Source organism: Hyaena hyaena, unplaced genomic scaffold, assembly GCF_003009895.1.
Source record: "Hyaena hyaena isolate Hyena2069 unplaced genomic scaffold, ASM300989v1 scaffold_54, whole genome shotgun sequence".
Lineage (NCBI taxonomy): Eukaryota > Metazoa > Chordata > Mammalia > Carnivora > Hyaenidae > Hyaena > Hyaena hyaena.
In genome coordinates, this window is record NW_024080685.1 from 2,837,906 (window position 1) to 2,864,115 (window position 26,210).

A 26,210-nucleotide genomic window follows, 5' to 3' on the forward strand; every position below is an offset into this window, starting at 1 on the left:
TCTTTCTTTCACAGTTGGTTCGTGTGCTGGTATCTCCCACCAACCCTCCGGGTGCTACCAGTAGCTGTCAGAAAGCTATGTTCCAGTGTGGCTTACTGCAGCAACTTTGCACTATCCTCATGGCTACTGGAGTGCCTGCTGATATCCTGACTGAGGTAAACCAAATGGAGGCAGAGACTACTCTTGTGGAAGTTCAAATCAGGAATCCTAAGAAGAATTAGATGTCAGCTGAAGGAAAAACAGTAATAGTTAACCATTTTTATATGTTAAATTTCTTTTTGATCCTACTAAAACATAATTAGCAGAATGATGACAGTATTAATTCCAAAAGGTGTACTCACTGTTCAAGTTTAATAGTATATAAATAATGTTCAAGCTTACAGGACTTTTATTAATTTATTGTATTCAGCAGAAGTGCGCAGTATGATTTATGTTTTTAATTTTGAGAACAGTATGACCTAGTCAAATAAGACTTGAGACTTAAGAAAAAGAGGTTAGTTTGAAGAAAAGAAAGGTTTAGTTTATTTAAACTTTCATAAAATCTTTCTTAAATTAACATATGCACATTAAAAGAATAGGTAATAATAAAAGTTTTGTAACAAGAGCAGCTAGCTATCTTCAGTCTCCACTCCTCCCTTGCCTTAAGTCTTGCTACCCTCTCCCTTTACTTCCTCCTGTCACCCCAGTAAATTGCATTTAAATCAATAATCAGGGCTTATAATTTTATGACTATACAGATACATTTCCCTGCCAAGCCAGAGCCCTGTATGTTTTTTAAATCTCTTTCTCTTTCCTAAGTTGTAGTGGTATTCTTTTTTCATCTTACTGATTTTCTCTGTATGTTCATATTAATACTATCATATGCTTAACATGTACTTTCCCATCCCAGACATTCTTCTTCTAGAAGGCTTCCATCCTCCTGCTGCAATATGGGCTGGTCTACTTCTGTGCACATCTCTAGCCCCAGGAGTTTCCCCATCGTCCGAGGATCTGCTTTTACCTCTCTCTCATCTTAAATCCTTTAGTTACCAGGATTCCATGTCTTTACCCCTCACCTTTTTGCTCATTATCTTAGTTTCCTTTCTGAAAGAAGTAAATGGCAAGAGAACTTGTTTTTGGCTTTTACACGTCATTGCTCTTTTCAGAGTTACTCTAATGTTTGGCTAGATACAGATTCAGAGTTGGAAATCATAATACTCAACTTTCAGAACATTATTTTAGAGCTGCCATTAAGAAATCTGAAGCCATTTTTAATCTTAATCCTTTTTATGTAACCTTTTTTTCTCTAGAAACTTTTGGGATCTTCTCTTCCTTTCTTGTTTCCTGCAATACACTGATGATGTGCAGTACTACTGATGTTTGTTGTTTTGTTTGTTTTACCCTCCCCAATTATTTTTCGCACTCACTGGACCCTTTCAAGCTATAGACCTGTGTCCTTCAGTCCTGAGCATGTTTTTTATATTTCTAGATACTTTTTTTATGTTCTGTTTCCACAGTTCCACTAATAGATTGTTGGAATTTCTGTGTATCTAGCTTGTCTTTTTATTCTATTTTCTTGGAGGTATTTTCAACTTCATCCTTAAATTGAAATTTTAATTTGTTATATTTTAAATGTGTTGGCTGATTTTATTTTGAAGCACCCTTGTTTTGTAGAAAAGGATTCTGTCTTTTAGAGAATACTATTGATTTTAGTTTTTTGAGATTTTTAAATGCTTGTATTTAGGTGTTATTTCTAATTGAAGGCCTATGCTTAATGTTTTAAAATGTTATTTTGGAAAAGTGTTAACAAGATTATAATGCTGTCATTGCTTTTTTTGGTATCTGAATTTTGGCATTTTAAAAGAAAAATGCTGAAAGATATAACATTTTCTTCTTTAAAAAACACGTTTTCTTCCTTGACTTACTCTCTCTAAATTTTTATTTTTCTCCCTTAATAGACCATTAATACTGTGTCAGAAGTTATTCGAGGCTACCAAGTAAACCAAGACTACTTCGCTTCTGTAAATGCACCTTCAAACCCACCAAGGTAGGAAAAGGGAAATACTGCTGTTCCTCTAAGGAAGTCAAAATTTACTTTGGGTTTTTAGTGGATCTCACATACACATCTTGTAAGAAGTTCGAGTGTATGTTTTGAAACTAGAAATTATCTGACAAGATAAACCTGGAGGTGCTTTAAAAGAGTTTGTGGCCCGTGTGGTCCTTGCAGCTTCGGTATCTGGGCTCAGTTATCACCCTTGCAGTTCCTCTATGCATTACGCAGACCGACCGCTTGTCCGAGCTGCAGTTAGTTCTCTGTCCTGCGAAGTGGAGATGGAATTCTGACCTCGCTGGTGCTCTGCTTATGGTTCTTCCGTCAGCAGAAGTGACTGGTCACTGATCTGTGTACTTAGGTTGCAGTGTTTCTTTTGTTCTTTTCTTTCTGAATGAACAGACCGGCAATCGTAGTACTTCTCATGTCCATGGTTAACGAAAGGCAGCCGTTTGTGTTGCGCTGTGCCGTTCTCTACTGTTTCCAGTGTTTCTTATATAAAAACCAAAAAGGACAAGGAGAAATTGTGTCCACGCTTCTGCCTTCCACTATTGATGGTAAATAATTTAGTTCTAATTTCTGTTCTGAAAAGTAGTCTTTCAAGTTTCTAGTGATAAGTTATACTGTAAATAATAAAAGACCCTGGATGTAGTGGAATATTTAAAATATGGATTTGCTTTAGAAATGCACTTTTTAAGTAAGACAGTAATTTTCTGGAATATTATCTCATCAATTTGATGCCTAAGATGTTCTAATATTTCTGTGTTCTGCCACTCTTCTTCCAAGGTCATTTTGTCATCTTTCATTTTTGTTTTGGAAAGCAGACTTTTAAAAATGTAACTTAATACCCTTAATTAACAAATTTTAAAATCTTATTTCATACTGTGTGTGTGGGGGGGGTGTAAAACAAGGTAATTAATTTTTAATCATCATCTGCCTGCCATCTTTGTAGCAACAGGTAATTCAGTCTCAGCTGGCCAGTTACTATGCGGAGGTTTATTTTCTACTGATTCACTTTCAAACTGGTGTGCTGCTGTGGCCCTTGCCCATGCTTTGCAAGAAAATGCTACCCAGAAAGAACAGTTGCTCCGGGTTCAACTTGCTACAAGTATCGGCAACCCTCCAGTTTCCTTATTGCAACAGTGCACCAACATCCTTTCACAGGTAAAGTGGCGAGTGGAAAAAATGTCAGCTATACGTTTTTGTGTCAGTGATACAAAGATTTAAGGATATCCTTCATAGATGGAGATGAAACAGGAAAGAGGCATGGACTTATCTGCTCATTAGCTCATTGTAACCAGAAACCGTGTGTGAGAAGAAAGCAATACATATTCTTACAAGAATGGTTTTGCCAAATAATAAGATTGGCTTCATGAAACACATCTTATGAACACAAAGGTGTTTTGCTTCTCTTTTTGTTTCCTTTTTATATCATCCAGTGTTCTTGCATGTGCTCTTCTCGTTCTGCTCAGTAGCCAAATTTGGGTCTGTTTATGAGAGGGAATAGAATAAAGTGGTTCATAGCCGTGTACGTCCCTCTTTCTCTTCCCAGACCAGTTGATCTTCCTTTCAGAAAACAAAGATAGAATACCATCCATTGCTTATAGACATTGTACTCCTTGATGTTTGAGAGCTCTCAAATCCTCAAAACCGTAAGGCATATAATGTATCTAGTAATATAGAGAAAAATGAAACTTTGCATTCCTCTAGACACGCAATGAGAACAACAGAGCTTCACTGAACTGTGGATACTGAGGTATTTAGGAATGTCACTTACTGTTGGATGATTTATACACATGCACCTGAACAGTTCAGGTTCACTCTTTAGCAAAACTATAGTCATCAACATTCAGAGTCACTTACAGTAAAAATATACTTACGTCTAAAATTGTACTGTCCCCTAGAGTTTTCCTCTCTCCCACCCTGTGATAATGTGCTGTGTCCTTCTTAATTTTTAATTTTGACACTCACTGAATTGTTTTATTGTGAGCTTTTAAAGAGACATCAATGCCAGCCATAGGAAGCTATAAAAAAGGTTCAAAATTAACTTTAGTGAAAAGGGGATTGAACATTCTCTTTGTTGTTTAAAATCTGTTTACTTAAATTTAAAGCTTGTTTTATCTTTATCACTTATTTCTTAGTGATTTGAAAAAACTACCCCTACATATTCATATCCATGTGTATTTAATACTTCTCATTCTCGTGTTGCTGTTAGTTGGAAACAGCTTTTCTGAAGCCATACAGTGATTAACTGACCACCACCACCAGAGACTTCGCTCTAACACTGTAGGCACGATTAACGCATTATGAGAAATTCTCAAGATGGTGGTGTCTTCCCCCTCTGAGTAGCCACAGTGCTATAAAGTGATCCTTTCTCCTCCAAAATGCATATGTATTGTTATATAATAAAAGATTAGAGCTGTCCTGTCCCAAATTATTGGTGTGGGGTTGTAGAGAGACCATCTATGAGGGGTTTTTCTGGATTTCAATTTTTCTACAGCAGTAATATTTATGAATAATTTTTGATGTGTAATTTACAGGGTGATAAGATCGACAGACGGGTATGTATTGCTTGTTGAAGCTTAGGCATTTCCCTCTTACAGCAGGGCTTTCCTTTGTCTTGGGTTTTGCTGATGATTTTTCTTAACTGCTTGTTTGAAGTTACATTCTACTCACACTTTCATGTGTCAGCAAGTTTATCTCTATTGTAAGTGGCTCCAATTTTTCTCCGTGGGGTATTGTCTCCATGTAGTGGTGTTACTAAGAGCTGTGGGAATGAGAGTCTGAAGCTGTACCTGTGCTTCTCCGGGTATGCTTGCACTTTCTGGAATTCCTTGGTTTGGGTTTTTTGGTGTTTTTTTGTGTGTCTCTTCACCTAAGCTTGCTTCTCTATTCCCCCTGAAATTATTTCAAAGCCTAGTAAAATTTAGGGTTAAGAAGTTTGTCTTTAGCTGGTCACTATATGAAAGAATGTGATGATTTTTTTTTATTACTTAGATTATGAAAATGTACAGTAGTAAGTATAATTTTGTAATTTGAAAGATTTTTAAATTAAATATTATGGGTTATTCTGGATATAACTCATATGGTATAGTTACTATTGGGGGGTTAGTTTTTGATGTGGTTGGGGAGTGCGATTTGTGTTTGTTTTGATTTTTTTTGCGTGTGTGGAGTGTTTGGCAAAAAAAGGAATGTATCTTAATATTTACATTCATATGTTCATTTGTACAGTATTGATTGTAATAACCAGAGTGCTGTTGGGAGTTATATCTTTGTGTCTGAGCATGATTTAATACATGTTAGTAACACATATTATTTAGCAGATTTAGCTTCCAGAATTTTTGATACTAGGTATTTTAAGCGCATACATGTCAGGCATTTAAAAGGGAATTTTTTGGAGGTATCTCAAAGTAATGCATTACTGTGCTAATTTTACACACAGTAAAATTCACAGACCTTAAGTGTTCAATTGATGATTTTTCATGACTTAATATACTTCTGTAATCACCACCCAAATACAAAATATAAAACATATTCATAACCTCAGAAAGTTCCATCATACCCCTTTCCTATTAATTCTCTATCGCCAGAGGCCACTGCTAGAAAGTGAATCTAATCATAACACTCTAGAACCTCATTTCAGTACTTGAAGAGTAGAAATTTAAAATGTTATCTTTTCATATTTCTATACACAATGTAAAATACTAAACTTGAAATCCACAAAGTTGGAACAAGAAGGATTTTTATTTAGAAAATAATAAGGAAAACATAATAGTCAATCTTAAAGATAATTCTGCTTCATTTACTTGGTTTGTGGTTCCATTCCATCCTGTAAAATCTGTGATTTCTAGTAACTAAACTGTCAGAATGTGCTGAAAAATAATTTCAGCATCCATTTGTTTTTCCACATCTCAGTGGTTCATACATTCTGGGGTGCTGAGAAGAGCTAATTACTTTTTCTTGACTTGAGCCTGTAAACAATCACAAACAAATATAAACATAAACAAAATGAATAGTTTTGTGAAACTTATAGAAAGTCGAATATGGTTCATAGCAGCAGTCTCCACAATAGCTAAAACATGGAAAGAGCCTAAGTATCCATCAACAGATGAATGGATCAAGAAGATGTGGTTTATCTGTACCATGGAATACTACATGGTAATGAGAAAGAATGAAATCTGGCCATGTGTAGCAACATGGATGGACCTTGAGGGTGTTATGCTGAGCGAAATAAGTCAGGCAGAAAAAATATCATATGTTTGCACGTATAGGAGGATTAGGAGGAACTTGATGGAGGAACAAGGGGGAGAAGAAGGGCGGAAATGGTGGGGGAAAGGGAGAGAGGCAAACCATGAGAGACTCTTGAATGCTGACAAAAACTGAGGACTGATGGATGTGGGGGGGAGGGGGAGATGGGCATGGAGGAGGACACTTGTGGGGATGAGCACTGAGTGTTATGTGGAAACTAATTTGACAATAAACTATTTGTAAAAAAAAAAAAAAGTCGAATGTGGCCTTTTGGTGTGTGTGTGTGTGTGTGGGGGTGTGTGTGTTTGTCTTTAGCTATTCTGTATTTATCTTATAAGGAATCCATCAGAAGATCAGAGTGCAGTGGCATAGAATGTTTTGATGGCCTTTAAGGTCTAATTTCTAATTTTATTTTTTGGATGATAGAGTAGCTTAATCAGGATTTTGTTGGATTGATCTTACTTAACATCTTGTGATTGTATACTGGACAAATACTGTGTCATTTTTGCACTCATTAATAGTTTATTTTCTTTTCATTTTGGAAAATTTAGAGAAATTAAAAAGTAGAAAGTGGGAATTCTACCACCCAAAAGTAACTGTTGGTTACATTTCAGCCTTTTTTCGTTTATACTCTTCATTTACGTAGGAGTGATCATACATGAGATTCCATTTTGTATTCTGCATCTTTTCTTACAAATATCTTTCATTTGTTAAACACTAAATAAACATCACTCTGTATGATTACATAGTTAGCCATCTCCTTATTTTTGTATACTTACTTATCTTCCATTTTCTTTATTATAAATCATGGTTTGATGAACATCAGAATAATATAGTCTACACAAAAAAGTGTTATTACACAATCCTCACTTTGCATGTTTCCAATTTTTAGTATATGTGCTGCCGAAGCGAGCACACTTTGCATGTTTCCAATATGAATAGGTTTCTATTAACCTAGCAAGAAAGCAAGCACCACTTGTATTTCACTGAGGTTTAAAAAAATTTTTATCCTAGCAGTTTTACTGTTTTTTCCTTTTCCCAGTTCAAACTTTATTGTGCCGTCTATTTTAAATTTGGAGCATTATTATCCTCTTAATATACTAGCAGGTAGAGAGCATAGAATTGCATAACTAGAAGGGATGGTTCATAGTTGACAGCACTCACAGAGCACTTCTTGTGTACCATGTGCTGTTCTGAATTCTTAATGTGTATTAACCCATTGAGTCCACTCCACTACTCTATGAAGTGGGTATTAACTATTACTGCTACTGAAAGATGATGATAAAGTTTCATGCTGTTGAATTTTAGAACCTAGATACAAATCCTGGTATTCAGAGCCTGTCCTTTTAACATCTGTGTTTGAGATTATTTAGTCCAAAGGCCTTGGTTAACTAAATGAGGGAATTGGGGTCCATGTAGCATGTTGAACTTTTACAAGGTAGGACAATAGAAGATTTGATTCTTCTAATTCTCAATCAGATGTTTTCAAGGACACCACATTGTTGCTTTTAGAATTAAATTTAGTCCGGGGCGCCTGGGTTCCTTAGTCGGTTAAGCGTCCGACTTTCACTTAGGTCATGATCTCGCGGTTCGTGGGTTCGAGCCCCACATCGGGCTCTGTGCTGACTGCCAGCTCAGAGCCTGGAGCCTGTTTCAGAGTCTGTGACTCCCTCTCTCTCTGACCCTTCCCTGCTCACACAGTCTGTCTGTCTCTTTCTCTGTCTCTCTCTCTCTCTCCTAGAAATAAATAAAACATTAAAAAAAAAAATTTAGAATTAAATTTAGTCCTCTAAAAATGTGTGTGTGTGTACATATACATATATGTATATTAAAGTACATACATTTGCATATACATGATTTATAAATCAAATAATATAAAAAGTATTCAGTAGGAAGTCATGGCTCCACCCCTGTCCTGGGTCCCTGCCTCTTATTTATTTCTTCTGTTGTCTTTAGGTGGTTTTTTATGCATATCCACTGTTTTTTCCCTTGGTTTTTCCTACCGGATACCATTTTGAACCACTAGCAAAGTGTGAAATAAGATTGCTTTGGGCTAGATTATCTCTTTCCCCACAGCCTCACCAATAGTGTAATAACAGACTTATATTTTTGCCACTCAGTTGAGAGAGGAAAAATATTATCTTAGCAAGTTTTAATTTGCATTTCTCTTTCTAAAAGGTTGAATAGCTTTCTGTATGTTTATACACCATTTAAAGTTTTCCTCTGAGTTCTCATTTCATATATTTCATATCATCTGCCCATTTTTGTATTGGGTTAAATAATTTCTAATTTTATATTAAGTAATCCAACCTTTATCTATGATAAATTACAAATACATTTTTCCTGATATATTATTTGTCTTTTGACCTTGGTGTTTTGTTTTGGATTTTTTTTTTTAGGAGACCTTATATCATACTTTTTAGAAAGGCCTTCCCCACTTAAAGATTTTAACAGACTTGGCCATATTTCCATCTCACACTTTCTGGTTTCATTTTTTGCATTTACATCTTTGTTCCATTTTGCTTGATAAACGGTGTGAGTTATGGATCCTCTGATCTTGTTTCAGATAGCTGCCTGGTTGTCCCAACATTTTGTAAGTTCTCCTGCATTCCACTAATGCCTCTATGCTGTCTTTTTCATATACTAGATTCCCATTCATAGATGGATCATCTCGGGACATTGAATTCTATCCCTGATTCCTGTCTGTTTGTGAGCTACTATCTCATCGTTGCTCTTTTTCATTTTTTTTCCAGTTTCTCTAGTTATTCTTGCCTGCTTATTTCTCCATATGAACTTGAGAACCAGATTTTTTTTAGTTCTGTGGAGAGGAAAACCTTGTGTTATTTTTGTTTAGATTACATTAATTTAATAAATGTTATTTATTATAATAATAAATGTTATATAGCATTAATATCTTCATGATCTTGAGTTTTTCTGTCTAAAGACATGGTGTCTTCCTATTGATTTATATCTACTTTTGTGCTCTTTAGAAGTGTTTTTAAATTTTCCTCCTTTAGGTTTTGTATAGTTTTGGTTAGGCCCATTCCTGAATACTTTATCTTTTTTTATTGCCATAGTTTAAGTGGGGTATTCGATTCAATCTTCTAACGGATTCTGACTAGTTCTGTTTAACTTTGCTGTTCTTATCCTTAAGTTTGACCCCAAAAGGTATACTTTTAGAAGATCTGCATTTGAATCTAGTTCCATTTTTGCTTATTCAGATACAGGCCAGTGATTTGATAGGATGCCCTTATATATGCAATGTAGGTATTTTTGGTACATGTAAATGATATTCCAAATAATAATAAATTTTTATATATACTTGGCAGTTAATGAAATAGTTTCATTTATTTACTTGAGTAATTAGTTGAAAGTTCTCAGTGGCACATAGTCAATTGAGAATAACTGTATATTTTTTAACCTTTAAATTTACTCGGATAACATGAAGATATATCATGGACATGGTAATGATATAGAGGCAAGGAAAAAGTAAAATAATGCATCATATAATAACCAAATTCATGCTAATTAATGCTTATTTGGCAGATCATTTTGAAGAAGTCTAGTTTGAATTTGCTTAATTAAATATTAAATATACTTGAAAATAGATTATAAAAAGTCCAAGGGTATTGACTTCAAGGTTCATGAAATTGGAATAATCTGAATGCTTTTTCAAAACATAATGATGGTTACTTTAAATCCATTCTTTGCCTAGCTCTGAATAATTGCATTTTGGATATTTTCTGATACTATCTCAAAGTAATGCATTACTGTGCTACTTTCCACTTATTTGTTGCAAACAAGTTTTTTTTTTTCTTAAACAAAAATATAGGTTACATAATGTAATATGGGCAGTGGCAATATTATAAGCTGGGAGACTACCCCACATAGGAGATACAAATGTGGTTTTTTAAAAATATTTTATTTATTTCTGAGAGAGCGAGACAGACAGTGTGAGCAGGGGAGGGTCAGAGAGAGAGACAGAGGTACAGAATCTGAAGCAGGCCCCAGGCTCTGAGCTGTCAGCACAGAACCCAACGCAGGGCTCGAACCCACGAACCTAGAGATCATGACCTGAGCTGAAGTCGGATGCTTAACCGAATGAGCCACCCAGGCACCCCTAAGTGTGTTGTATTAAAATTTAGGAAACTGTCATTTTGATGAATGTGCTAGTTTTCAGTATTGTTTAACTATAATTGGTGGCAGTATAATTAGTGTTTTGGGGCAGTTAGCTAACTTAAATAAATCTTTTTCTTCATTATGTTTGTGGTTCTCGTTATTTGGAATGTTGTCAGTGACTTTGCAACATGGTTTATTATTTCTGGTTAGGGAATATATTCTCTAATGGAATTTGACTAAATAATTCAAGAGATTATTTTTCCCCTATTGTTTTTTGAAGAAAGTAGAAATTGTCCTTTCATCAGAAACTTGTTTCTAAAATTCTAATTGGAACATCATAAATTTGCCTGGCAAGTTTGTTACTGTAAAGTGTTTTCGGATTGATAAATTTTTTCAAGCATCCACATCATGCATCTTCCTTAGCACACCAGGTTTGTCCACTAATAGTATTTTAGATAACCTGGTATATGTTTATGAGCCTGAATCAATTCTAATTTCTGCCTTCTGTTCATTTTGGGCAGTATGGCCCATAAAGGACACAAGAATGAATTCTCTTCTTCAGTTTCTTATATCTAGATTCTTAATACATCTTATATAAGATGTTAAAGATCTTTTAATGCAAATGGAGAGGGGTGTTAGAGCAACTTTAAGTTTAAAAAAAATAAAGATTTCTGCCAACTTGTCTATTGCAGGGAAGCAAAATACAGACAAGAGTTGGGTTACTAATGTTGCTTTGTACCTGGCTAAGCAACTGCCCCATTGCGGTAACGCATTTTCTTCACAATTCAGCCAATGTTCCATTTGTATCCTTTGTGTTTTGGTAAGATATATGTAAGTATGCTTATTTCTTCCTCTGCATTCAAGGTAGCTCTATGTTCTAAATATTTGAGTTCTCTTCAGCTGTGTTGCAGCTTTTCATACTGTTAACGTGGTAATGATGCTTGCTTATGCTGTGTGTGTGTGTGTGTGTCAGTCTGTGTACCATTGTTTGTTTTTGCTTGCTTAGACTATGCATAGAATTTGTTATAGAAATTCTTACATGAAATGTATGTCAAATTCAAACTGTAAAATAAAATACTCTAGATTTTGAACCATTAGTCTCCTTAACAAAAATTTCAGCTTACAGGACAAATTGCAGAAAATCTTGGTGAGGAAGAGCAGTTGGTGCAAGGCTTATGTGCCCTTCTGTTGGGCATTTCCATTTACTTCAACGATAACTCACTTGAGAGCTACATGAAGTAAGTGAGGGGAAGATGCTGGGGGAAAATGACTGCTAATGTCATCGAGTGATGATGATACATTTTTTTCTGCCAAAGCATAATGTAGACCAAGCTTTTGTATTTTGTTATGACTTTTTAAAAAATGTTTATTTATTTATTTTGAGGGAGAGTGTGTGCGCATGTGTGCATGGGAGGGATGGGCAGAGAGAGAATCCTGGGCCACACGGAGCTCAGTCTCAAACCGTGAGATCATGATCTGAGCTGAAATCAAGGATCAGATGCCTAACCAACTGAGCCACTCAGGTTTCCCTTGTTATGACTTTTTTTTTTAAAGCATCTCAATGTACTTATCTCTGTAGAGAGAAACTAAAGCAACTAATAGAGAAGAGGATTGGCAAAGAAAACTTCATAGAGAAACTAGGATTTATTAGCAAACATGAGTTGTATTCCAGAGCATCTCAGAAACCCCAGCCAAACTTTCCCAGTCCGGAATACATGATATTTGATCATGAGTTTACGAAGCTCGTAAAAGAACTTGAAGGTAAGGCAAAGTTTATATTGATTTTCATTAGAAAGTCCCTGTGATTATTGTGTATATGCATATTCTGGACACATGCAGATTATATAGTAAGCCTGAAAGTAGGGGCCTTTTCCTAGCTCTTGGTCTGTAGTTCATTGAAGGACTTCCGGCATTCAATGAGATTGGAAAGACTATATCTCTCTGTCATGCAGTTAGGCCATATGTTTTTACTGATTAAGTCTTAATAATAAGATAGGATTTAAAATTTTTTTAAATAATTTTTTAATCAGCTTTCTTTTATAGGTGTGATAACTAAGGCTATTTATAAGTCCAGTGAAGAGGATAAAAAAGAAGAAGAGGTGAAGAAAACATTAGAACAGCATGACAGTATTGTGACTCACTACAAAAACATGATCCGAGAGCAAGTATGTATTGACAGATTGTAAACACTCTCTAGACCACTGATACTTTTCTATTTTGGGGAAGAGTTTCTCCTGGCATTTCATACACAAGAAAATACAGAAAGTAGAGCTCATTATTTTCCTAAATGATTCAAAACTATCTGAGTATTCAACAGACTGAGAGCTCATGTTAAGATTGTGCAGGATGTTGTGGACGAAGCCATGAATCAGGTACATTCCCCTATCACAGTCTGATGGGGAGAGAAAAAATTATGAATAGGTTATTGTGACACACATAACATATTAAGTCTAGTGATAACAGATAATCAAAGATATGTGGCAGCGCTGAGAGGCGCCTAATTTAACGAGGTAAGAGCAGGGGCTTGGAGAAAACTGAACGTGAGTCTTAAAAGCATAACTAGGGATAAGCTGGGCAACAGGAGAGATAGGGAAGAGGGGCAGGACATGTTATCCTTGCAGCACTTGGTGGCTGCACCAAGTAGAAACTTGAAAGGCAAAGTTGGAGGGAGGTGGTGTGGGAGGTTAGGGGAGGAAATCGAGGCACTGGTGGTGGCAGTGATGATAATGCCTGTTGTTTTTTGTTGTGTTCTGGATGCTCACAAAACACTTTGTAAATACTTTCGCTTCATTTTCATGGCATCCCTACAAAGTAATTAATATCTTCATTTAAGAATAAATGAGGAATCTGACAGAGAATTTAAATTTGTCCAGGGTCACTCAGCGACTGGTGGAACAGAATTCAAAAACATGTGTTACTGGGACTTTAAAACTCATGCTCTGTGGTGTACAGGGGACAGGCCTGAGAAATGTGGAGACAAAAGCAGATGAAACTGGCAGGACTTGGTAATGACTGAATGTGGGTGTAGGGAGCGAAAAGGGTCAGATATAATCCTTAGAGCTCTGTCCTGCCTATCTGAATAGACGATGTTGAGAACAATAGAGGGAGCTGATTTAGAGTGGAGCATGATGATGAAAGTCGAAACTACCTTCTCAGAATCATCAACTGACATTTTCTCTGCAGGACACCAGAGAGCCTCCACAGCTGCATTATGTTGAGCACCTTCAACTTTCTACTGCATTTCTTCAGAGTGTGTTTCTTGTTTATTTCTCTCACTTAATTCCTCATCATGGCATATACCTTGACTGGAATCCTACCCAGTGCTGCAGTATTACCTGGAGGATGAGATTACTGATGTTATTAAGATGCCAGGGTCATTAAAAACAGTATACTGGTGGCAGTGGAGTGAAGCCGGTTGCCCCTCTTCCCTGCACCGCCCTCCACTGCCTGCTGATTATGCACAGCTTGAAGCCCCTGTGACAAGTGCAAGCTTGGGCAGAGCCCTCTAAACTAGAACTGAGAACCGCTTATGTGTTCTTCCCCACAGTCTATATTGTTAAGATTGGGATTCTGAGAAAGAACAAAAATATAGTGGTATATTTAGCACTCAGTCTGAGCTTTTCAGTTTGTAAGTAGTCGTAAGTTAGAATCATCTTTGGATGATTCAAACTTAAATCATTAACTCACCCATGGTTATTAGGATTTTTCAGCTATATTGTAGTACAAATATGGAGTCACTTCCAGATGGTAAGATGTAATATCTTTAAAGCAATGGAAAATAAACACTTGGAATGTGATGTTACAGCCTACACTTGGTGGCTGATAAATATGGTTAATTTAGAAGAAGAAAAGAGTGATTTGACACATTACTATAATGACTCTGCTTTAGAAATGTTAATTTTAAATATTCTCATTTAAAATGCCGTGTGACAATTAGGCAATAAGCATTAAGAGCTATAAAATATTTATATAAACCTAATGACATTTGAGAATCTATCCTAAGGAAATTCTTCAGAATACAGGGAAATGAAAATATTACCATGAAATTTATTGTAATGATATTTACTGTTTAGAAAAATGGAAAGCATCCTCGGTGTTGCTTTTGAATATAAATTATATTGCATCTACTCATATTGAGTAAACATTAAAAGTTATGATTGCAAAAAACTAGTAATATAGGGAACTTACAGTTGAATAGTAAGTAAAGGCTACAAAATGACATATGGACTGAGTATGACAAGTTTAAAACACTGATTAGAAAAAATTAAAAGAAAATAAAGAAATAGATCCTAACCAACTAGTTATATCAGGGTGTTAAGAGTTGGACGTTCTTTTTCTGGGGGATGGTGTTCTAAATGTTCTGTTCTAGAAATTATCTCTTATGTTAAAAGTAATATAGATGCATGTATACATACATATACTAAGTTTCTTAAATAGTTTAGTATGAATTTCCTAAATGATTTGATGGACCATAAAATGGAGTTTTTAAAATTGACCATTCCCCACCCCAGTAATTGCAGTGAGATTGTAGGCTGTGCTATAGTGCTTATATTAATGGGACCTTACTGGAAATTTTACAGTTCTGCTACATGTTACTTGACCTTTGTGCATACATTAATGTATTATTGCTTAATGGTTGAGTGATTCTGAAATTGTTGAGTACTTTAACATCATGATTCAAAATAATCTTCAGATTTTTAGTTTGCTCATCTTTTTTTTTTTTTTACAAATAGTTTATTGTCAAAATAGTTTCCACATAACACCCAGTGCTCATCTACACGAGTGCCCTCCTCCATGCCCATCCTCCCCTCCCCCCCACATCCATCAGTCCTCAGTTTTTGTCAGCATTCAAGAGTCGCTCATGGTTTGCCTCTCTCCCTTTCCCCCACCATTTCCCTCCTTCTTCTCCCCCATGGTCCTCAGTTAAGTTCCTCCTAATCCTCCTATACGTGCAAACATATGATATTTGTCCTTCTCTGCCTGACTTATTTTGCTCAGCATAACACCCTCAAGGTCCATCCATGTTGCTACACATGGCCAGATTTCATTGTTTCTCATTGCCATGTAGTATTCCATGGTATAGATAAACCACATCTTCTTGATCCATTCATCTGTTGATGGACACTTAGGCTCTTTCCATGTTTTAGCTATTGTGGAGAGTGCTGCTATGAACATTGGGGTACATGTGCTCCTATGCCTCAGCATTTCTGTATCCCTTGGGTAAATTCCTAGCAGTGCTATTGCTGGGTCATAGGGGAGTTCTATTGTTAGTTTCCTGAGGAACCTCCACACTGTTTTCCAGAGGGGCTGTACCAGTTTACATTCCCACCAACAGTGTAGGAGGGTGCCCGTTTCTCCACATCCTCGCCAGCATCTAGAGTTCTCTGATTTGCTCATTTTAGCCACTCTGACTGGCGTGAGGTGGTATCTCAGTGTGGTTTTGATTTGTATTTCCCTGATGAGGAGGGATGCTGAGCATCGTTTCATGTGTCTGTTGGCCATCTGGATGTCCTCTTTGGAGAAGTGTCTGTTCATGTCTTCTGCCCATTTCTTCACTGGGTTGTTTGTTTTTCGGGCGTGTAGTTTGGTGAGTTCCTTATAGATTCTGGATATTAACCCTTTATCTGATATGTCATTTGCAACTATCTTTTCCCATTCCGTTGGTTGCCTATTAATTTTCTGGGTTGTTTCCTTGGCTGTGCAGAAGCTTTTAATCTTGATGAGGTCCCAACAGTTTATTTTTGCTCTTGATTCCCTTGCTTTTGGGGATGTGTCAAGTAAGAAGTTGCTGCGGTGGAGGTCAAGGAGGTTGTTTCCTGCTTTCTCCTCTAGGGTGTTGATAGTTTCCTGTCTCACGTTCAGGTCCTTTATCCATTTTGAGTTGATTTTTGTGCATGGTGTGAGAAAATGATCTAGTTTCATTCTTCTGCATGTTGCTGTCCAGTTCTCCCAACACCATCTGTTAAAAAGGCTGTCTTTTTTCCATTGGATATTCTTTCCTGCTTTGTCAAAGATCAGTTGGCTGTATACTTTTGGGTCCACTTCTGAGTTCTCAATTCTGTTCCATTGGTCTATGTGTCTGTTTTTGTGCCAATACCATACTGTCTTGAGGATGACAGCTTTGTAGTAGAGGCTGAAGTCTGGGATGGTGATACCTCCCGTTTTGGTTTTATTTTTCAGTATTACTTTGGCTATTCGGGGTCTTTTGTGGTTCCATACAAATTTTTGGATAGTTTGTTCTAGTTTTGAGAAGTATGCTGGTGCAATTTTGATTGGAATTGCATTGAATGTGTAGATTGCTTTGGGTAGTAATGACATCTTAACTATATTTATTCTTCCTATCCGTGAGTTTGCTCATCTTCTTAAGGCTAATTAGTATGAATTTAAACACTCGAATTATGTTTTGTTTCACAGGATCTGCAACTTGAGGAATTAAAGCAGCAAATTTCTACGTTAAAATGTCAAAACGAACAGCTCCAGACAGCAGTCACACAGCAAGTATCTCAGATACAGCAACACAAAGATCAGTATAATCTTCTTAAAGTACAGCTAGGTAGGTATAACTGGCTGTGACTATTATAGTGCCCCCCAAAGCTGGACTGACTTTAACAGATTATTCTTGTGGACTAGTCTTTCTCTAACCTTAATCAGTGTAACAAATGTGTAAATCAGAGCTTATAGTACAAGTTTCTTGCTACCTATTTCCGTATTTTTTCCAGTGATTCTCAGCCTTGGCTGTGCATTAGAATATCCTGAGATCTTTTTTTCCTTTTTTAATACCACCAATACTCAGACCTCACTCAAGCATCTGATTTAATTAGTTGGGGTTGGAGCCAAGCATTAATAATTACTACAAGCTTCCTGGGTGATTCTGATGTATAGCCAGTTGAGAATGACTGCTCTAACCTTTCTGTTTCCTCATCTGCAAAATGGAATGATAATAGCATCTGTGTCCTCTGAGAATCAGATGAAACAATATATAAAATTCTAGTTCAGTGCCTGGCACAAGGTAAGTCAAATGCTTATAAATAGTATCATCCAGTAGTGCTTATGATTGGAATGATAGTTATTTGTTTTATTTATATAAAGGTGACTAAAATTTTCAGAAAAAATTAGCTCTTTGACTTCCTTTATTTATAACAATAATTTGTCAGTTATTATAGTCCATATAGAACACTATTCCTTTGCAAAGATTTTAAAAGGGATTTTGTTTTCTCGAATATTAATTGACCTAATTTGGAATTGAAACTTCTATAATCCTTAATTGTAGATCACCAAACCATGCAGTTTAGTCTTAATAAGACTATGCTGTATTTCTTCTCAGAAACCTAAAAATATCATATTTTGCTATTTTTATCAGTATGCTGTTTTGCAAAAATGAAATGTGCTTATTACAAAAGTGCTGCCAAAGTGATTCAGTTAAGGACATTTTATATTTTTATATTAAAATCTCTATATTCAAGAAATGAAAAACTTAAGTTTCATGCTGGCTTTTCAAACTTTATTCCTGTCTTAATAGGAAAAGATAATCCACATCAAGGTTCTTATAGTGACGCGACTCAGATGAATGGCATTCAACCAGAAGAAGTTGGTAGGTTACGAGAAGAGATAGAAGAATTAAAAAGTAATCAGGAACGTTTACAAAGCCAACTGGCTGAAAAGGACTCTCTGATTGAAAATTTGGTGAGTAAATGTTAAAAAAACTTTAAAAGATCAGAAGTAATTCTCATTATCCTGTTTGTCTATTTTTCTGGATCCTTTAAACCAAAATATCATCCTAAGACTTGAGAATACGAGCTTTGGGGGGTGCTTGGCTAGTTCAGTTGATAGAACATGCTTGATCTCAGGGCTGTGAGTGTGAGCCCCACACACAACAGAGTTTACTTTTAAAAAATTAGATTATGAGCTTTAGTGTCAAACTGTCTAAAGCTTCAGCACTTCCTAGCTCACTGAATGTAAGCAACTTAATTAACCTCTTTAAACTTGTTTACTGATCTGTAAATTGGTAGTTGAGAGAATTAAATGAGCTCTGTATAAAGCTCTTTAATAATACATGGAAATTGCTTAATAAATACTGGGTTTATGCTCTTTCTCTATAAAACCTCAGATAAGTGCTTAGATTTAATAAATTACTTGGTATAAGTATAAATTTATTAGCTATTATAGACAATGTGTGCTATGTTGAAATTTTATCTTGTATATAAAAACTAAAATGTTGATGTGAAATTTTTGGTAAGCCTCAGTAAGGCATAGCTTATATGTGTATAGTTCTGTTTTGTATCCTATTAGACTGAATTTATTTCATAGTTTATTTCTGTGCTATTTGTAGAAATCTTCCCAGTCATCACCTGGCACAAATGAACAGTCTTCAGCAACAGCTTCTGCTCAAGATTCTGAACAAATTGCAGAATTAAAACAGGTAATTTTCTAGCTTGATCCAAGTTCTATTTTGTGTTGTTTTAATTATAATAGAGTAACAGCTCTGTAGTTTCACTAATCTAGAACTACTTTTGTTAATGTAACCAAAATTTGATAGTGAAGATAGTCATTTGAAAGTCCAGAAGTTTTTTAATTATATGGTAATAGGGGGCCCTTGGGTGGCTCAGTCAAGCATCTGAGTCTTGATTTTGGCTTGATTTCTCACAGTTCCTGAGATCATGAGATCAAGCCCTGTGTTAGGCTCTGCACTGATAGCATGGAGCCTGCCTAGGATTCTCTTTTCTCCCTCTCTCTCTACCCCTCCCCAGCTCTGTCTCTCTCTCTCTCAAAATAAATAAATAAACTTAAAAAAAAATTATGGTAGTGGTATTTTTCTTTTTATTAAGTATTTTTATTTTTTGATTGTGTTCTTTTTAACAGATCTAAGCATCTCACGCAAGTTATTTGTAGATTAGATTTAAGGAAAATTTAAGTGTATTTATAAGTTGCAAATATGAAGATATAAAATCTTATCCTTAATTTTCATTTACTATTGACCATGATAATTGCATAGTGAAATGTATTGAGTGTTTAGACCATTTTCTCCAGAAAAATGTTGGTTTTTAGAGTTGGAAAGGGAATAAACTTCTGTATATCTCAGATGACTAGCTAAAAAAAAAATTTTTTTTTTCTGCTAGAGTAATTTATAATCTAGAAAATAAAATTAAACTTTTTCCTACTTGGTTATCATAATGTTTATAATTCTAGTATAGGGGCTCCTGGGTGGCTCAGTTGGTTAAGAATCTAACTCTTGATTTTGGCTCAGGTCATGATCTCATGGTTCGTGAGACCGAGCCCCTTGTTGGGCTCCAGCGAGGAGCCTTCTAGGGATTCTGTCTCTGCCCTTCCCCTGCTTGTGCACCCCCACTGTCTCTCAAAATAAATAAACTTAAATAAACTTAGAAAAAAAATGTAAGTAGGTAGTGCATATCTAACTTTATTCAATGAGAATATTAAATGTATTAGTCCAGTAAGAACCAGCAAAGAAAAGAATTACTTATGTATAGAGTTAAATATTGGTTATAATTGCCTTTCTTTCCCTGTGCATTTTTGGTGGGGAGAGGGCAAGAAAGTTGGGAATTTCATTATTAAAGACATGTAAACTTTCAATGAATTCCCTCCTTTTCACTACAGTACTGACTACTTTCATCTACATTTGGTGGTCCAGGGTCTAAAAAGGTCCTATTTCCCCTTTCCAAATAATAAACTTCTGGTCTTTGGCCAAGAGAAGAACAGTTGCCGGATGCATGAGATTGGGACAGGGATCTGGTGGCCTTCCTAAGCGGACTTTCCACCAGCCCCGCTGTTTGGTTTTTCTGTTTGTTTGCTTGTTTGGTCGGTCGGTCGGTTGGTTGGTTTGTTGATTGGTTTTTAATATTTATTCATTTTTAGAGAGGGAGGGAAGGACAGAGAAAGAGGGAAACACAGAATCTGAAGCAGGCTCCAGGCTCTGAGCTGTCAGCAGAGAGCCTGATGCGGGGCTAGAACTCAAGAACCTCGAGATCACAACCTGAATCAAAATTAGACACTCAGCCAAACTGAGACACCCAGGTGCCCCTCAACCAGTCCTGTTTTTGACCCCATCTTTACCCACATTTCCAGAGATATCTGGTGGTACCAGTTCCCAAGCCTTTTGGTATTTATGCCTTGTAAGTCAGATAGCAGCTGAGCTTTCTCAAATGTCAGTTAAGTTTTTAGCTTTCTCAGGTGTGCTGCATCAGTTACCACTGTCATTTGCTTTCTCAAATTCCTCAGTTTTATTGGTCTTTTCCCTTTATTTCTCTTTGACCTTGTGGGTTTCTCCCTCCCTCTCTCTCTTCCTTTTATCCATCCTCCCTCCCTTTCTTCCTTTCTCTTTCCCTTCTTCCCCCACTTTTTGATTTTTTTTTTTTACATGGGATCTCAGAAGTCAGAGATGAATATGTATAACAAACTTGCTTAATTCTTTTATCTTGACCCCAAAGTTCAAGAATTAGATTTTCAAACTTGGAAGTTGCGATTTTAGAGAGAAGGGTCAAGAAAGGAAATAACTTTAAATTTCTTCCTCTAAATAGACATTTCCTTGATAAAGTTAATGCCATTTAATGTCACAGATCAACTATTTTTGTCTCTTAGGAACTGGCAGCATTAAAGTCTCAGTTAAACTCACAATCTGTGGAGATCACCAAACTGCAGACAGAAAAGCAGGAGCTGTTACAGAAAACAGAAACATTTGTAAGTTAATTATTACTTTTTTCCCCCTGAAAAACAGTTAACGCAAGGTTAGGATGTTATTTCTCAGCCACTGTGTAAAGGAACCAAATGTGTCCGACTGTACCTACCTTCCCTTTTAGGTTGCTTGTGAGCCAGGGTTCTGGTCACCTAGGCTTCTTGGCCATGGTGACAGCCTTATTAGAGTCAGACTCACCAGATCAATATAATCAGTTATTTGATGGTTCATTTTGCTGGTATATTATATTTTATCTCATCTGTGTCCCCTCTGAACCAAGCTGGCAGGTTTTCTGCTGGTATAAAATTGTCAAAAACCCCACTCAATACACAGGGATCCAAGCCATTGGATAAGAAGGCCTTCCTGGGTCCTTCCTAGATAATCCCATCTCTACTTCAGCTTCTGCTCAAATGGTTGATTGGATCCATGAATCACAAAAGTAACTTCTTTACAAATGGTAGTCCAGCCATATCCTTGATATTTCAGCAGAACATGCTTTGTCATGTATTGCAGTAGGGATAGACTGAGAATTTTCTAAATCTTCACGTTCTGATTCCCTTTTGCTTAATAGTTCCTTCTGAAATTTATCTCTCTTGGGGCATCTGGGTGGCTCAGTCAGTTGAGTGTCTGACTCCTGATTTTGGCTCAGGCCATAGTCCCAGGGTTGTGGGATCGAGCCCCATGTCAGGCTCTGTGCTGAGTGTGGAGCCTGCTTAGGATCTCTCTCTCTCCCTCTCCCTCTCCCTCTCCCCCTCCCTCCCTCCCTCTCCCTCTCTCTCTCACACACATACACACACACACACACACACACACTCTCACACTCTCCCTCTTCCCTTCTCCCCTGCTTGTAACTCTCCCTCTAAAATTAAAAAAAATTTATCTCCTGTCATATTTTACTGTAAGCAGCAAGGAGAAACCAGGCCACACCTTTAACATTTTGCTTAGAAATCTCTATGAAATATCCAAGTTCATCATTACAAATTTTACTTTCTGCAAAGCACTAAAACACAATTCAAACAGTTTCTTTGCCACTTTATAACAAGGATCACTTTCTTCTACTTTCCGGAAACACGTTCTTCATTTCCATGTGAGCCAAACAGCCTTTCTCCATGCATATTTCTACCAATATTCTATTCACGGTGATATTTTTTCCAAGGCCATAGAAACTTTAGCTCCCCTTTCCTTCTGAACCCTCACCAGAATTGCCTTTAATGTCCGTATTTCTATTGACAGTCTCTTGAGGGCAATTTAGGCTTTGTCTGACATGCGCCTCAAAATTCATCTAGCCGCTACCAATTCTGAAAACCCTTCCACAGTTTTAGGTATTTGTTAACATCAGCACCCTCCTTCCCAGTACTTTGTTTAAAAAAGTGGTGAAAGATTAGAAAACTATGATTTAATGGGGCACCTGGGTGGCTCAGTTGGTTAAGCATCCGACTCTTGCTTTAGCCTCAGGTCATGAGTCATGATCTCATGATTCATGGGGTAGAGCCCCTTGTCAGGCTTTATGCTGACAGCACGGAGCCTGCTTGGAATTCTCTCTCTGCCCCTCCCCCTGCGTTATCTATCTCTCAAAAATAAATAAACATTTTTAAAAACTATGATTTAAGAATATTTCCTATAGCACTTAAGAAAATCTTTGCATTTTACCAATTAATGGCATTCAGCTCTCTTTCCTCACCTGTCTCTGTGAGAAGACAATGTGTACTTCTAGAAATTTTCTGAGGAAAGGGCTTTGAAAATTTTTCTCTGCTTCTTCTGTGTTATGCTTTAGCTATAGTCTGACCTTGAGGCTGCTTGACCAAGCCCTCCTCATGCTCTGCAGAGGTCCGATGTTGCACATCTTCTGACCCAGCCCCTGCTCCACTGTAGGGACCGCTGGGAGAGCGCTTCAGTGGGAGGCAGTACCTAAGGGATTCTACAGCTGTGCAGTACAGCAACTCTATTTCTGCTGTCAGAAATAGTTTCAAGATAGCGAGAAAATTAAATGACCTTTGGGACTTGCCGTTGATTGTAACTATAAAGGAACTCCTCCGCACTGACACCTCCCCCCCCCCCCCCCCCCCCCCCCCCCCCCCCCCCCCCCCCCCCCCCCCCCCCCCCCCCCCCCCCGCCAATTTCTACTTTCAGGCAAAACCGGCCCCTCTACCAGGAGAGAGTGAAGTTGGGACAGCTACAAAGACTGACGTGGAAGGAAGACTGTCTGCATTATTACAGGAGACTAAAGAACTAAAGGTTGCTTTTTGGTGAAACTTTTATTTGTTGTATATTCTAGGAAACGAACTTCAGGAAATTTGATCATATTTCATTTAATGTCCCAAATCCTTAGATTTATGAGGAAAGCTAATGGGGTATAATTTTATCTCACAGCACATCCTGCATCCACAGCACATGCTATTTGGACGACTAAAGATGGCACAAGTGAAGACTTTTCAAATGCCATTTCAAATAACGATATCATATATATAAAGTGAGAATGTATATGAATGTATTTCAGAAGTGGAAATCACTGGAAGTTTAGTTTTCTTGTCAATCTCTAATCACAATAAGAAAAAAAGACTACAACTTGGGCTAAAACCCAAGCCACATGTGGTCTTCCCATCATGCTAAGGACACAGGGACATTAAATCCTGCCAGCCTATTTAGTGTGACAGAGAAATCAGAATAAATAACATAAAGAGAGGAATGAGGTAGAAATAATAAAACTGAAAGGGAATTTTTATTCATATAAAAAAGTGGAAAAGGGAAGGTCATGTGTGATTGTGCCTTTTGGATAGTGATCAAGTTACAGCAGAGCCGATCTTTTGTTTTGTGTCTTAATTTATTTTTACAGTTATCTGAAATGGTATTATCTTAAGATTTTTGAAAAATAGGTCATTAAAACTATTTTTTGGATGTTAAACTTTTTTTCACAATAACTATCTTTGATGTGCATAGCCTAACATAAATTCTCTTGTTACTGGATATGTGTGTGTGTGTGTGTGTGTGTGTGTGTGTCTGTGAGTGTTTTATCCCCCAAACCCTCACCTCCAAACTCCTCAGATTGTCACAGAAAAAGAAAAAGAATGAACCTATTTGTTAAAAATCCTGTGAGAATGAATGCTAATCTTAGATCAGTTGATTTTTGCCATTCTTTTCCTAGAATGAAATTAAAGCTCTGTCTGAGGAAAGAACTGCTATTAAAGAGCAGCTGGATGCATCTAACAGCACCATTGCCATTTTACAAAACGAGAAAAACAAACTCGAAGTGGATGTTACGGATTCTAAAAAAGAGCAAGATGATCTGTTGGTGCTGTTGGCTGATCAGGATCAGAAAATATTTTCATTAAAGAATAAACTCAAGGAACTTGGTCACCCGGTAAGATTAAAATCTTCCCAAAATTTATATATATATATATATATATATATTTTTTTTTTTTTTTTTTTTTTTGAGAGAGAGAGAAAGAACGCATACAAGCGGGGGAAGTGTAGAGAGGAGAGACAGAATCCCAAGCAGGCTCTGTCTGCACTGATATTGCAGAGCCTAATGCAGGGCTAGAACTCAAACTGTGAAATCATGACCTGAGCCGAGATCAAGAGTTGGACGCTTAACCGACTGTGCCACCCAGCTGCTCCTAAAAATATATTTTTAAAATTGTAATGTACCTTGGAAATGTTGTGCCTGCATATCCATTATCACAGGAGTAAATATGAGTGAGGTATCATCTGTACTGCTTTCATGGTGTTCAGTGAATTGATGTAAGACACACAGGCACAGTTTGCAGCATTTGTTAACTGGCTCTTTTGGACTTTGATCCTCCTAACTAATGGATTTGCTCCTGTGGTGACAAGCAAGACTCTCATCATCCAATTGTGCCATTCTCTGTTGTCATGTTTGGTCCCGATTTGTTTGTAGACAGGTATGGCCATCTGTTAACCTCTTAATCTGTATATCTTATCTCATATTATCATCATCAAGGAAATCAGATGGCTTGTAATCTGCTACAATTACTGGAAAAAAGAATTTATGTGGTATGTGTCATTATGTGTTGAAAGTGAAATGAACAAATCATAATAATGTTAAAATGTACATATTTCCTTTAGGTTGAAGAAGAGGATGAACTTGAATCTGGAGACCAGGATGATGAGGAAGACGAAGATGAAGATGACGGAAAGGACCAGAGTCATATCTAGCTTTAAAATCTCTAGTAATGGTAGAGATTATCTTGTAACTTTGAAGATGGAGTCTTAAGACAGTGCTTTGGTTTGCCTCCACAGAAAATAAAGATTTAGAAACCCAAATGGAAAACACTCACTAATAAGACTATTGATGTATTTTTAATGATGCCACCCATGTTGAAAACCCTAAAACTAGCTTCCTGCAGAACACACATCTTTTATTGAAATTCATCTGAATTGTTCCAAAAGACAATTTGCAAAGAGCTTCAGACACTAAAAATATACCATTTTAAAGCTTGTGGTGGCAATGCTATTTGGCTTAGTTTGGTTGTTTACCTAAGTTCTGTATTAGTCTTTTATTTTCACTTCTCAGAATACGTGACTTTAAGTACTAACACATTTGATTTAATGTGTATTGGAATCACTGTTTCTAAATTCAGTATTGGGCTTCTTAGCTAATGATTTTCCTTTAAAGAAACGGATTTACTGAAAGGCAAGATAGCATGGGCTGGGAGATAATTTTGTTGTCAGCCCTCCATCCAATGTGACTCCTAAGAAGGGCAGGATAGGACACTTTAGAATGAGTGCCTTGACATCTGCTCTGGCTGCATTCTGTACTGTTCTCCAGGGAAGACACAGAAGGATACTGGCACTGACAGATGAGGAGGGTGTTTCTCAGAAAATTTTGCAACAGTGTATTAGCATGTGGTTGGGTTTGGTTTTATTTTAAGCTAAACTTTAAAACATTACAAATTAACAGCTCGTACAACCCGGATTTAGTATTGTTGTTTGATTATCATAAAATATAGTATGGTCCTAGTTTTAAAAAGACCCAAACTATGATTTATATAATTTATTGGCATTTTTGCTGAATAGGTTTAAGTCAGATAATAGATTTTTAAAAAGCAAATGAAGCAATGTGTCAAAATTTAATGTTTCATAATAAAAATAGATACTATGTTCACTTAA

General features: G+C 36.7%; 1 protein-coding gene across 2 annotated transcripts in view; it reads left to right on the forward strand.

The window, feature by feature from the left end:
• Positions 1-26,210, forward strand: part of USO1 (USO1 vesicle transport factor) — an 89,014-nt gene extending 62,804 nt beyond the window's left edge. The window contains exons 10-25 of one of the 2 annotated variants that reach the window (XM_039230968.1): positions 15-155; positions 1,938-2,026; positions 2,432-2,586; positions 2,982-3,193; positions 4,570-4,590; positions 11,089-11,199; positions 11,516-11,634; positions 11,976-12,157; positions 12,440-12,561; positions 16,811-16,949; positions 17,916-18,079; positions 18,726-18,815; positions 20,990-21,088; positions 23,214-23,318; positions 24,226-24,441; positions 25,167-26,210. In XM_039230968.1, the coding sequence (XP_039086899.1) occupies positions 15-155; positions 1,938-2,026; positions 2,432-2,586; positions 2,982-3,193; positions 4,570-4,590; positions 11,089-11,199; positions 11,516-11,634; positions 11,976-12,157; positions 12,440-12,561; positions 16,811-16,949; positions 17,916-18,079; positions 18,726-18,815; positions 20,990-21,088; positions 23,214-23,318; positions 24,226-24,441; positions 25,167-25,256 (2,055 nt within the window). In that variant the 3' untranslated portion in view covers positions 25,257-26,210. The remainder of the gene's footprint in view (positions 1-14; positions 156-1,937; positions 2,027-2,431; positions 2,587-2,981; positions 3,194-4,569; positions 4,591-11,088; positions 11,200-11,515; positions 11,635-11,975; positions 12,158-12,439; positions 12,562-16,810; positions 16,950-17,915; positions 18,080-18,725; positions 18,816-20,989; positions 21,089-23,213; positions 23,319-24,225; positions 24,442-25,166) is intronic. The other variant, XM_039230969.1, reaches the window with a different exon arrangement.